At 33.1% G+C, this 13,262-nt stretch overlaps 1 protein-coding gene and 1 non-coding gene across 3 annotated transcripts; both read right to left on the bottom strand.

The window, feature by feature from the left end:
- Nucleotides 1-1,099: 1,099 nt before the first annotated feature.
- On the bottom strand, nt 1,100-1,183 carry TRNAL-CAG (transfer RNA leucine (anticodon CAG)). The gene has a single exon. It is a non-coding gene; the product is annotated as a tRNA-Leu (tRNA).
- A 236-nt stretch (nt 1,184-1,419) lies between these two features.
- On the bottom strand, nt 1,420-6,802 carry LOC148308356 (putative cytochrome P450 6a13). Of its 2 annotated transcripts, XR_015837697.1 has the most exons (6): nt 6,645-6,802; nt 5,622-6,513; nt 4,034-4,261; nt 2,407-2,658; nt 1,827-2,061; nt 1,420-1,769 (listed from the first exon to the last, which is right to left on the bottom strand). XR_015837697.1 is itself a non-coding variant. In XM_088261944.1 (4 exons), exons 2-4 carry the CDS (start codon nt 4,245-4,247, stop codon nt 1,892-1,894), a joined length of 636 nt encoding a protein of 211 aa, XP_088118070.1. In that variant the 5' UTR covers nt 4,248-4,261; nt 6,645-6,801; the 3' UTR covers nt 1,809-1,891. The 2 variants fall into 2 exon arrangements, 1 of the variants encoding a protein (XP_088118070.1); XM_088261944.1 differs by lacking the exons at nt 1,420-1,769; nt 5,622-6,513 and having other exon boundaries at nt 1,809-2,061; nt 6,645-6,801.
- Nucleotides 6,803-13,262: the final 6,460 nt, after the last annotated feature.

The raw sequence follows: 13,262 nt of genomic DNA on the forward strand, positions 1-13,262 counted from the left end.
TCCGTTTAGGCAATAATATGGACAGATGGAATGATGGACCCCAATAATTCTACGATAGAAACCATAGAGAACGAAATAGGTATCGAAAGTGATGGTTCGACGACATAGTCGCTGTGGGGGGTAAAAACTGGCTACAAACAGCAACCAACCGGACACAATGGAAAGAAGGGAAGAGGCCTATATCCAGCAGCAGAGGTCACAGGACTCATGAAGAAAAAGAATAATATGGACCGTGTATTTTACATTACGCATAGTAAAAATATAATCAATAAACAAATATTTTACAAGATTTTTTTGTTGCTTTAAAATATTTTGTACATTCGGCAAAAACGTCAAAATCAACGAATATGAAAGAAAACCTTTTTTTAATATTTTGCATATTAAAAGAATTGTAAAACTTTGTGGTATGGTAATATAACACTCTCCTTATCATTCATCGTTCACTTTGTGTAATACCACTTTGATAAACACTTATTCGTGACTATTGGTTTCGGAATATGCATTCCATCATCAAGTCATTAAAATAAAATTATTACGGTCTGACATTTATACAAAAATAAAATTTAGAAATGGAGAAAGAAAACAATTTTTTAAAATACAGACTCTTTTTACTAACCATAAATTCCTTCCGATTTTATGTGATTATTGGTAGCTTAATAAAATAATTAAAATATTAATAAATACCTCTATGAAAATAAAAGTTAAGAAATCTCTATTATTGTGCATATTCTTGACATCTATTGCTGAAAGCTCAAAGCTTATAATAAATATGCTTAAAGCGCCTGATATATTTTCGGTTTTCCTATTCCCTTTTCACAAAACGTTTGATAGGTAAAAAATTTAGAACAATTAGTTTTATCTCTGAATTATTTTTAAAAAAAGATAAAATAACAATAAAAAGTTTAGAATGTCTATTACTTTTTGATTTACTATATAGCCATCTATCGGTCAGATGAAAAGCTTCACTAGCTTTATTTTATACATTTAGATTAGATGCGTAATGTAAATATTGGCTATTGTTATTAGTTAAATATCCAATAATAAAAGCTTTTAATAGAATTTGTCATAAAATCCGATCCTTAAAAAGCAAAAAGCGATTTGTCAGAAGTGGGATTCGAACCCACGCCCACAGAAGTGGACTGCGACCTGAACGCAGCGCCTTAGACCGCTCGGCCATCCTGACGGCGGGGATATTGTCAAAAATATTAAATATAAATTTTTGTATGTTAGAAATTTAAGCCATGCAAGCTTTCAAATTTAATGCACAGATCTCGCAAGCTGTCATTATATTTAATTATTTTCTAAAATAGTCGGTAAATATCGGATAAGAAATTATATGCTTGAATTCAATTATTTTATTTTGTAGCCTTTTTTTCTTTTTACCAGGGATTTAGGACAGGAAATAAAAAAAAAAAACAATTCATTAGTACAATTGTTATTATTTTTCACTGTTTTTGTCTAAATGCCATCACCTAAAAGAAGTATTTTGCGTTAAAATATAACTGTGTACATAGAAGTAGTACGTATATGTTTCAATAAAGATGTGTTTACTATATTATTTCTCATATCACACATATTAATCGTCAAAACCAGGTATTACTAGCAATTCGTTATATACATTTAAACAACTCCGTTAAAAAATCCGTTATATTGAGTGAACCTCAATATAACGGATTTTTAGCCATCCAAATCTCACTATAACAAATCACTAAACCATTTTTTTAATCTCGAGTTTCGTTATATCGAGGTCCCGATGATTACATCGGAACCTCGATGGACATAAAAAATATTATTGACGAGTGAATATTGCCATGGAATGTATTAACATTCCATGGCAATATTCACTCGTCAATAATATTTTTTATTTCGATGATTTTAGCTCTATCTAGAATCACATTTGATTCAAAGATGTAAACTCTAAGAAAATGTCTCCAACAGAGTGTAAAAAGAATCCACGTTTTTTAAATTTTATGGGTAAAGTCCTTTCACAAGTTGAAAGTTGAAAGTGCAGGATTACTGTTATTAAAGCCCATTTCATTTCAACCATAGCGAAGCGCCTACCTGGAAAAAGAGAGAAAATATATATCTTAGTTGCGTTCGTATGATAGTAACTCTTTTTATTTAAATAAATTCTTATGTCAATAACTGTCTGCAGTAACGGTTATAAAATTCAGAATAATTGACTCAATATTGGTGCGTGAAAATTAAAATAATCTAAATGAAACCATTGTTTACTCATGTGTAATGAAAATTGAAAAACTAAGTAGAACTCAGGACCTCCGGCACAGTACTACAAACGAAAAATATCTGTATGTTGTGTGTTCAATTTCAAATCTACTCGTATGTATCGAAAGATTTTAGGCAGATCTTTGATGTTAAATATTAATTTATGACATTATCTCTTACCAATGCAAGTCCTAGGTCCTTCTCCAAATGGAATGTACGCAAATGGATGCCGTTTGGCTATGTTTTCAGGAGTGAATCGCTCAGGATCAAACTTCAATGGGTCAGGGTAAATGTCAGGGTCTCTGTGTATCCCCAGTACTGGAATGAGCACTTTTACACCCTTTTCAATCAAATGATTTGTGTCGGGAACAGTATAGTTCTGAGTGCAGTATCGCAAGTGGAACGGGGCAGGGGGGTACAATCTCAATGTTTCTGAAAATTTGGTAAAAATTATTCTACCCTTGAAAATAACGTGTTTATATGAGTGTTTTTAGAGGTTTGGTTTCTAAACTGGCAAAATTTATTCTACAGACTGCCAATTTGACAGTGGTCAGTTGATTAGTAGTCAGGACGTTTTGCCATTTCACCGTGAATAGACTGAATTACCATTATGCGCGTCGTAGGTTCGGCGAATGGACCGAAAACAATATTCAGCCTGATCCTCTTTTTCAACCCAAAATATAGTTCACCGGTGAGGCACATTTTTGGTTAAATGGCTATGTCAATAAGCAGAATTGCCGAATTTGGATCGGAGAAAACCCAGAAGCTTTTGTCGAGACGCCCTTACATCCATTAAAAGTCACTTTATGGGCAGGTGGAATCTTTGGCCCATATTTTTTTAAAGACAATGGAGGCGCTACAGAACCATGATTACTGACTTCTTCGTATCTTAGTTACATGGCATCGATGTGACAGAGCTATGGTTTTAACAAGATGGCGCAACATGCCACACGGCGGGTTCCACCATCAATTTATTGCGGGGAAATTTTAATTTCTATACCTGTAAAAAAACATCCTATGCTTCACTTAAGCTAAAGCTGTAATTATTTATAAAGGTCCAATAAATTCACAAATAAATTTTACTTTTATAACTTGAGTCATATGCGTTCTGAATTAGAAGTATTTTATTTATTCATCATCATTCAGTCATCTCTGAAGACGAAGATGACAACACTCAAAAGTCCCTGGGGATTACATAAAAGTATTTTTTCAGTGTTTGTTCAGATCATATATTAAATTTAGTCTTTTTTATATTAAAAACATTAAAAAACTCATAAAAACATAAAATTGTCAAGTCCCGATAATCTGCAATCCGACCAGTTTATCATCGGGTTCTTAAAATAAAGTTAATGATAGTATTAAGACGAAAAAAAAGTCTATAATAATCTGTGACTTACATCTTTACAAGTGTTTAAACTGAAAAATAAAAAAAGTAAAACAAAGGCTTTATACCTTTATTTATTCGTGTATTTTTTTATTTTCTTTTATTTATTATTTTTAGGTCTTCGTCAACATATCAAATGGCTTAGGGGATAATGTATTCTAACGTTCTTGTCTCATATTTATTATGAAATATTGGTTCTAATGTCCATCAGCAAATATGAATTTAGTTGAATCACCTCTTATTTATTTTGATGCAACGAATGAAACATGTGCTGCGAGATTATTTTTAACCATAAAATACCCTTCACAGGTAATATTTGTAATTATTTATACAAAAATTGAAAATCACGCCTCTGGTCATACAAGCCTTACTTTCAATCAATTCAGAATATTATGATTTTTTTGTTAATCTATAAATAGGTACCTTGTATTACTTTAGTCAGGTATGTAAATTTGTCAATGGTGTCGTAGGAAATGCTTCCATCGTTTTGGTTTTGAACTTCGATTATTTCTTTCCTTAGTTCATCTTGGATATCAGGATTCTTGGCTAGCTCTAAAAGGGCATAGCTTAGGGTTGTAGAAGACGTCTCGTAGCCGGCCAGAAAGAAAAGGAATACTTGGGCAGTTATTTCTTGCATTGAAAGATGCTTGCCTGAAAATAAAGGAAGCAGTCGGAAGTCATAGTGAGATATTTTTGTGATGCTAAGAGGAATGCTGAAAGCGTGGGTAGCTATTGCATCGTTCATTGAGAAACATCACTAATAAGGAGGTGGCTATGAGTTCTACAAATCGCTCACTCCTTTCAAGAACGTCATAAATCAAAAAACGTCAATTTTCAGTTGTGCATGTTTTCGGAATGCCCAGAAAATGTACTATATCCCATCGAAAGAGGTGTATTTTTAACTTTATATTTACCCGCTACAGGGCAGAAAGTGTTGTTTTTGCATTTTGAAGAAAATGTATTGTTTAATTATTTTTTTAAATTTACTAAATATTTTTACTAAATGGAGAAAAAACCTTCAGGTTTTACTTAAAAAGATCTATTGCACAGTAAAAAAGTTCAATTAGTGGCTCGATATTTATTTTTGATACATTGTGTTATATTTTTAAGCTTTAAAAACGTTCTCCTGAAAAATCAAGTTTTTTGATTTATGACGTCCTTGAAAGGAGTGAGCGAAATGTATTCAATAGTTGTGCTGTGTCAAATTTTCATCACATTTTAAAGCTTTGGTAAAAACAAATGTCTTTAGACGGTTTTCAAGTTAAAAGAATGATTTTTTTACATAAATTCGCAAATAATAAACTAGTTATTTCGATATTATATTGTTTTTTGCAAAACGAAATCACAGTCCAGGTTGAAACGCTCCTTAACAATTTATGTGTAATTTTATTTGAATAAACGTTTACAACATTTTGAGTGTGTCCAAATACTTGTTCACAAATCTGGATTATCTCCAATTATGAGTTTTTCATATTATTTTTTGACATCTCATCAAAGATGAAGAAGAATGTGGAAGTTTGGGCATTTTATGTCACCAATGGATGTCTCTAGTGAAGTTTTAGTGATTCAAGAACTGTTTCAAAATTGGATCATATATATAGAACTTCCAAGAATTTGAGTAGTGTGGTTGTCAATAATGGGTAGAATTTGTGAATGTTACACGTGTGTAAAATGATCATTTAAACCAGCCTATGACGGTCGTCAGCCTCGTAAAAGCCCAGACTTCCATATTCTTCTTCATCTTTGATGAGATGTCAAAAAATAATATAAATAAACGTTATAAAAAACCGTATATTTTTCGGCAAGGAACGCAGTATCGTATTTATACGGGTAATATACACTAATATCTAACGTTTACGAGTATATAGCGTACACTAATTTATTTCGCTCAACGAGTTTTTCACACGAGTAAAATTCTGTAACGAATTATTCTCGTTACAAGAGAAGTCAATAGCCCCTCCTTGATATTCCTCATCATTTCTATTAATAGTACTTATGAACAAACATTTACCTGAATTAACGTCACTGTTTTTCATCTCAATCAAGAGTTGAAGAAAGTCATTTTTGACAATATTATTAGTTTCTCTGTAACCGATTGTTTCTCGTACGATTCTGTTAAAAAACTTTATAACATCGCTAAAGTTTTGGCTGATGGGGATCCTTTTCGTCAATTCAGGGGCTACGAAAGAACACATATCGAGACCCAACTTTACAATACCATCTGTAGAGATCGCTTTTTTACCCATTCTCCGGAATTCGTTATCAGGATCCTCGAAACTATTTAGCGGAATGCCAAAAGCGCAAGACGCGATCACATCGCTAGTCAATTTCGCCATTAGTTCTTTAACACATATAATGTTATCGATTTCCACTTCTCGTTTTATAAAATCCAGCATATTGTCACTCGAAGCTGTGATGGTCGAGAACATGTTTTTGATTTTCGCAGTCGTAAAAGTCGGAGTAAATTTAGTCCGAAGTATTTTCCATTCCTCTCCGTCTAAATTAAACAAATGTTGGGATAAAGGATCCGCCCATTTATTTATTTTAAATCCGTGCCCTTGGAAATAGTTGTAATCTTTCAACAAAACTCTTTTTACCAAATCTAAATCGTTGACGAGTAAAACCTTCGCGAAATACAGGAACAGTCCGACGTATGGGTGGCGTTTGGTTTCATTGTACCAATTGTGAATGAATTCTCCGAAATTCCTGTTCGCCAAGGCAGCTTCTCCCATGTGGCCGATGAAAAACGTTGCCGGTGGACTGAAGATTCCTTTTTTCTTCCAATACCCGAATATTACATATTTATTCAATATGTACGCCAGCACTAAAGCTATTACTGCGCAGGTTATTGACAAAAACATGTTTTTTTTTAATATTCCTCACCCTCCACCCTCAAAAAAACTCTGGAAAATTGTGAAATTAACGTTATATTAAATAAGTAATTAAATTAGGAATTAAATGAGTTAAAATCAAAAATGTTTTGAGTGTACTTATTTCGTTTGTATTAGTATTTCAATATACATATTAATTTTACCTTAATAAAAAGAAACCAATAAAGCAGTAATTCAAATTCATAAACCTAGATTTGAAACATTTGTTTGATATTCACTTTAGTTTTTAATATAACGAATTATACAACTTCCACAAAAAACATTGATCCAAACGCGTTGGAGGATGAAACTCAAATAAAATACAGGGAAAATAACAGAAACAAGTTTTGAGTAGTTATCAGGTTTTTAAAGTGAAGTTTTAGAAACAATAAATACTTAAATCTATTTTTTAAATCGGTAATTTGGCAAACCAGTTTTGATTTTGACAAAATATCAAGGTTGATAATACCGAACAACTACACGTGCATGACAAAACATTTTTGAATGAAATATTAAAATAAATGGATACAACAGTTGTTTTATGATAACAAGAAAGCTTTTGATTGCGTGATGTGGGAACATCTGTGGAAAGTACTCATAAAGATGGGAGTCCCATTCCATTTGATAAAAATCATCCATGGGCTTTACGCCCATAGTAAGGCAATCATAAGAATCAATGGCATAAACACTGCAAGTTTCTCCACTGAGAAAAGTGTAAGGCAGGGATGCATATACGTACTCTCCCCTGACCTATTTAACATCTAAGGGGAATACATTAATGCCATAAGAAAAGTAAAGTGAGTATCGAACATAAATTAATTCAAATTTCCCAGCTTCTGAAAATTAATATTAAATTTCCTTACGATTAACTGTAATCATATGAATCTATGAGGTATATAACGAACGAAATAAAACATATTATCTTTCTAGGTTTATATCCAATAACTATAGAAAGAATATATTTTACCAATTTTTCCGTTGCGATCGACCTTTTGGTTGGCCATTTCGGATTTAAAAATCATGTTTTGGGATTAAAAAGGCATAATTTTGGTTGAATTTCTACCTTGGGAGAGAACCATCAATGCACGACAGTATTGTGAGACCCTAAAAAAACTCAAAAGGAGCATTAAAAACAAAAGGAGGGGAATACTGACGAGAGAAGTGTGCTTGTTGCATGAAAACGCATAGTCCTCACATAGCCTTAGCCACCAAGACGCTCTTGGACTCATTTGGTTGGGATGTTTTGAACCACCCCCGACTTGGGGCCTTCAGATTACCTTTTCAACAAGCTGGTGCAGAAAACGGTTATGAATTGGGGGAACGAGCTGATGGAAGATTTCTTTGAAGAGGGCATTAAGATATTTGTGCTATGGCTCACCACATGCAATGGAAAGAATAACTAAGAACTGTATTAACAATAAAAATAACTAATCATCACGCCGCTTCCACGTAGGGTTAGGCGGAAAGAAAAGTACGCCACACCGCTCTGTCACAGTTGTAGATACACTCACTTTTTTAACATGCCTCGTATTAAGTAACGATTAAGTAATTATTAAGTAATGATAGTACTAGAGTAAGGATGTTCATTGTTACCTCACGTCCGACGTTAGTTAATTTGTATGTACCCTGTTAAATAATTGTACTCAAAGAGAGACAGTACTATAAACTCTAACAGTTTAGAAGTAATATGGTCCATGTCCCGACCCTATGGATGATATAAAAATAAGTCATAAAAGTAACAACAAAGAATATGAAAAGGTCTGTACTCTAGACCATTCAATAAGCATTTCAAAAGTAAATGGTACAAAAGAATTACTTGATAAAATTAACTAGATTAATTCACATATAAATTTTAAAGGGACCTTAAAATAGTCGATTTTTCCATAAACCCCTTCATCCGCGACATCTCGGATCAAACGGTCCAGATATATTTATTTATTTAAACACATTACATTCATGAGTCACATATATAATATTCACGTTGAAAATTTCCATTTTGCATTACTCATTTTGGGACATGGGATTAAGGTTAACAAGACTGATGTCTCCTTAATACCTTTCAGGTACAAACACAGTCTTCCAATGCATTATTTTATGACTTCCACATCTGGACCCGCTACGCTCGACAAGCCCTTGACCTTGAACACCGCCTTATCATCGGACGCTAATCAGCTAAGAACTCAGTTATTGATTGTTAAGTATATACAATATAGATAAGACACTATATACCTAGTACATAAGTAAATTTATATGCTGTGTAAACTCACAAGTAAAATCGTAAAACTAAAATATTAACTTTATAAAAGAAAACAACTTTGTTTTAACCACTTTTTATTGGTACACTTTTTCCAACCGGTTTCGACAAGAACCTTGTCATCATCAGGAGTGCGTGGAAGTTTTTGGCATCGTAAGGGAAGGGTAATTAACTATAACTTAACTATGAGTATTTCAATGTTTTAGAATTAGTACATAAACCCTGGTGATGACAAGATTCTTGTCGAAGCCGGTTGGAAAAAGTGTACCAATAAAAATTGGCTTAAACAAAGTTGTTTTATTTTTAATAAAGTTTATAAAATGTGCCACAAAGTATCTGCGAAAAACATTCAAGAAATACACCTATTAATTTTGAGTTCTATGAACTCATGCCTCAACGAGATGGTGAGTGTTTTTGACAACCTTTTCACTCAAGAATTACACAAAATTATAGTCACTTCAGTCTCCTTCTTCTTCCTCAAAACGTGTCAAAACCTCTCAACTACACAGTGTTTTTTTATTTACTCGGAAAAAATACTATTAAAATAATCAGTATTTAAAGGTGATCGAAAATTGATAACAACATTTCAAATAACTGCTCAATATGCGGAAAAATTTTTTTCGTACTTTAGTAGTGAGGTGGAGCCCTATCTTGCATAAAAATAATTTGCTGTCCAGTCTGTTGTTCGATTTGTTCAATTTGAGACAGCACAACTAAACTAGGCTTGTAATGGTCTTTCTACGAAAAAAAGGACCAATAATTTGTTCCCGAAATTGGTGCACACATCGAAACATACTAAACTACAATAAAAATATTCAAAACTATTGAATTACCTGTAATACTTTTTTTTAATATTAGTTATTTTAAATGTTGGCATTGTTTTTCGATGACCATGTATTATTATCATAATCGGTAATATTAGCTTCCTGATAATATGCTTTGACTACCGGTTCCAAAGTGTCAAAATCGTTAAAAATCTAAAGATCTAGAAGTGGTATTAAAATTATTTATGCTACCTAAACACCACGTTTGTAATACCAGCCCAGAATAATGTTTTTACATTATAAATACATTATTTACTTTACTTTATAATGTAAATCCAGCAGCGCGATTCCGTGTGTATTAGTGTGGTTAAGTAGTAAAAATTAACGCGTTTCTTTAACCACACATGTTTACGTAAACCGCAACGTAATGACATATTTTATAGATTCTAAACAGCATTGCGTATGTGCGAATATTATTTAAGAGATTTTATTGATTTGATATTACCAATGCGTAGATCTGCCATTGGGATATAATGAATGTTGTAATACTTGTTGCATTTACGTTAATAAAGTACTTATTTTTTACTTTTAGCATACATGGAGGCATATTATTTTTGACATCTCATCAAAGATGAAGAAGAATATAGAAGTCTGGGCATTTACGGGGCTGACGACCGTCATAGGCTGGTTTAAGTGATCACTTTACACATGTGTAGCATTCACCAATTCTACCCTTTATTGACAACCACACTACTCAAATTCTTGGAAATTCTATATATATGAACCAATTTAGAAACCTTGTTCTTGAATCACTAGAACTTCACTAGAGACATCTATTGGTGAGATGTAAAGAAGCTTTTTACTAAGCAGAAACTCTTATATTAGTTTGTGAGGTCCGAATCCTGGATTATAATCACACACATGAGAAATGCCAGAAAATACCATTTTTATTATTTAAGCTTATAATTTGACCAGATAATTTATTTACAACACTTGTAATTGGAGATAATCCAGATTTTGTGAACAAATATTTGGACACACTCAAAATGTTGTATATAGAGGCATGTTAGTATGCAGAATTTAAAATACAGTCGATAGGAACCTTCTACATATGTATATCGTAACGTTATCACCCAGTAGCGAATCAAGGCTCAGAAATCGTGCTTGTTTTTACGTTAGGACTATCATGGATATAAATACGGAATCACTACACACAGGGCAGAAGTTAGTGTAATATTGTTCTTTTTTCTTTAATCTCTTTTCGCACCCAAATGGCGAATAGGGCACTACATTGACCAATAATTATATGAAAGCAGGTTGATCAGTCTTTTACACCAAATACAAGGGGCGTAGTAATACTCGTATATTTGAAGAAATACAAATGCCGTTGTTAAGGAATTCTAGGCGAACGACATTAAAGCTATGAAGGAAAAGAATTGGAGAAGGAATATTAGATACGTAAGGAAATAAAAATAGAAGCATTGGCTAAGGCCCTCGAGGTTGCATACCTGTACTTGCATGAGCGTACAGTGTAATACTAATGTATACGAGTCCTTTGAAAATATAACTATTGTATATAAATAAACAATATTATAATGTGCAGATACTTTTTATTGCTTTTAAATGCTCTAAATACTACCATATGTACTATGTTTCACATGTATTAACTTTTATATTAAAGTATTAACAAGTTTTATTATTCTTTTCATCAGGATTTGTAATCAAAATAAATTTTAGTTAACTGTCCCGTTCCGAAGGGGGTATCAATTTCTTTACTAGCGCTCCACAGTTTAATTATCGGTGGTACATCGCCAAGTTTGCACGTGTGTGTGTTGTGTTCCCAATACCCAAACGTTATTAGGCAAATACAGAGTGTTTTTTCTCGTTGCTAAGAAAAATTATAAATTATTCAAATTATCTACTAACATTTCTTGGTGCATCGCATTTTTACATTTATTTTATAAAAATCTGCCTTTTTACACTGTAATTAAATTGTCATAATTTTAATATTTATAAACTTTACCCTAACAATGAGTGGAAAACAATTGACAGATGATATGATTGAGCAACTTCTGAACGATACGGACACTGATGTATCTTTAAGTGATGATGAAAGCGATTTAGGGTTAGAAAATAAAGATGATGTTTCCGACACAGATAACTATATAATCAAAGAACTTTCAGCGTGGAGTCCGTAGATATAGAAGACAACAGTAGAAATGACGAAGAAAATTTGTTCACTTCCAAATCAGGCTACAGATGGACAGATATTCCTCCACCTTCTTCAAAAACCCATTCCCACAACATAATAAGATCAACATCTGTTATAGCTGGACCACTAGCAGCTGCAAAGAGTATGAAAGAAATGTTTTTTTCTTTTATTACTCCTACCATGATGACTGAGATAATACGTTGTACCAACAAATATTGTGAAGAACGAGGTATTATGGGAAACGCAATAACAGAAAGCGAAATACAAGCTTTTATGGGATTTTTATCAGCATCTGGCAAAAATAGAGGTAGAAAACAACACGTTAGTGAGCTTTGGAAAACCAACAGAGTATTTAAACAGTTCTTTTATGCAGCGGCAATGCCTCGTGACCGGTTCCAGTTTATTTATAGCAAAATTCGGTTTGATAACAAAGCTACGAGAAATGAAAGGATGGCTCTGTCTGGCCATAAACATGAGGCAATAAAATTATTTTGTGAACAGTTTGTGGAAAATTGCACGATAAATTATTCACCTGGATCCCACTTATCAATAGATGAGCGCCTAGCTGCCCATTTAAGGTGTATATAAAAAGTAAGCCAGGGAGGTATGGAATAAAAATATAGGTGGCGGCAGAAGCCGATAGTGGATATATTTGTAATGCACAGATTTACACGGGCAAAATTAACAATGTACGGGAGGTGAATCAAGGTCATAGAGTTGTGATGGAGATGGCCACACCGTATTTTGGCAGTGGACGAGGAATTACAGTCGACAATTTTTTCACATCTGTGGCCTTAGCACAATCATTGATGGCGGAAGGACTTTCTCTCACGGGGACAATGAGAAGCAACAAAAGAGAAATACCTGTAGCATTTCAGTAATCTCCTTCACGAGAGTTATTTTCCTCACTGTTTGGGTTTTCGAATAATATGACCCTGGTATCGTATGTTCCTAAAATTAAAACTGCTGTAAATCTTCTAACGACAGAGTTTTATAACAAAAGCGTCGACATTGGATATAAGAAAAAATCGGAAATAATTTTGCATTACAACAAAACTAAAGGTGGAGTTGATTTGGGAGATAAAATGACGAGAGAATATTCATGCGCCCGGTCTACAAGGAGATGGCCACTTAGAATTTTTTTTGAAATCCTTGATATGGCGGCATTGAATTCTTATTTTCTTTGGCTTAAAAAAATCCAGAATGGAAACAAAATGACAGAAGTAAGAGAAGAAAATTTATTCAACAATTGGCCATGGAGCTCGTGACAGATAATGCAAGAAAACGAAGCAGATTAAAATCAAATGATAAGCTCCATCAAAAGGCATTTAGCTTATTTGCAGATGAAATGGGGGAAGAATTCCCCTTAGATAAACCATGTACTTCAGCTTTCAATCCACCTACACAACGAGGTCGCTGTAATTTCTGCCCCCGCAAATCTGACAAAAAAAAAACAAAATAAAGTGTGTTGTTTGTGACGAATTTATATGTTTGATACATAAACACGAGGTAAAAAAGTTTTACTGTCCAAACTGTTCATTCAACGTTATGT

Source organism: Brachycentrus maculatus, unplaced genomic scaffold, assembly GCF_059751285.1.
Source record: "Brachycentrus maculatus isolate JH-2025_06_01 unplaced genomic scaffold, ASM5975128v1 h1tg000169l, whole genome shotgun sequence".
Taxonomy (NCBI): domain Eukaryota; kingdom Metazoa; phylum Arthropoda; class Insecta; order Trichoptera; family Brachycentridae; genus Brachycentrus; species Brachycentrus maculatus.

Coding starts and splice junctions, on each gene's coding strand:
- LOC148308356 (XM_088261944.1), bottom strand. CDS start 4,247: ATGCAAGAAATAACTGCCCAAGTATTCCTTTTCTTTCTGGCCGGCTAC. Junction 2,659..4,033: donor CCTGACTAAAGTAATACAAG/GTACCTATTTAT, acceptor CCAAATTTTCAG/AAACATTGAGATTGTACCCC. Junction 2,062..2,406: donor AGGACCTAGGACTTGCATTG/GTAAGAGATAAT, acceptor CTCTTTTTCCAG/GTAGGCGCTTCGCTATGGTT.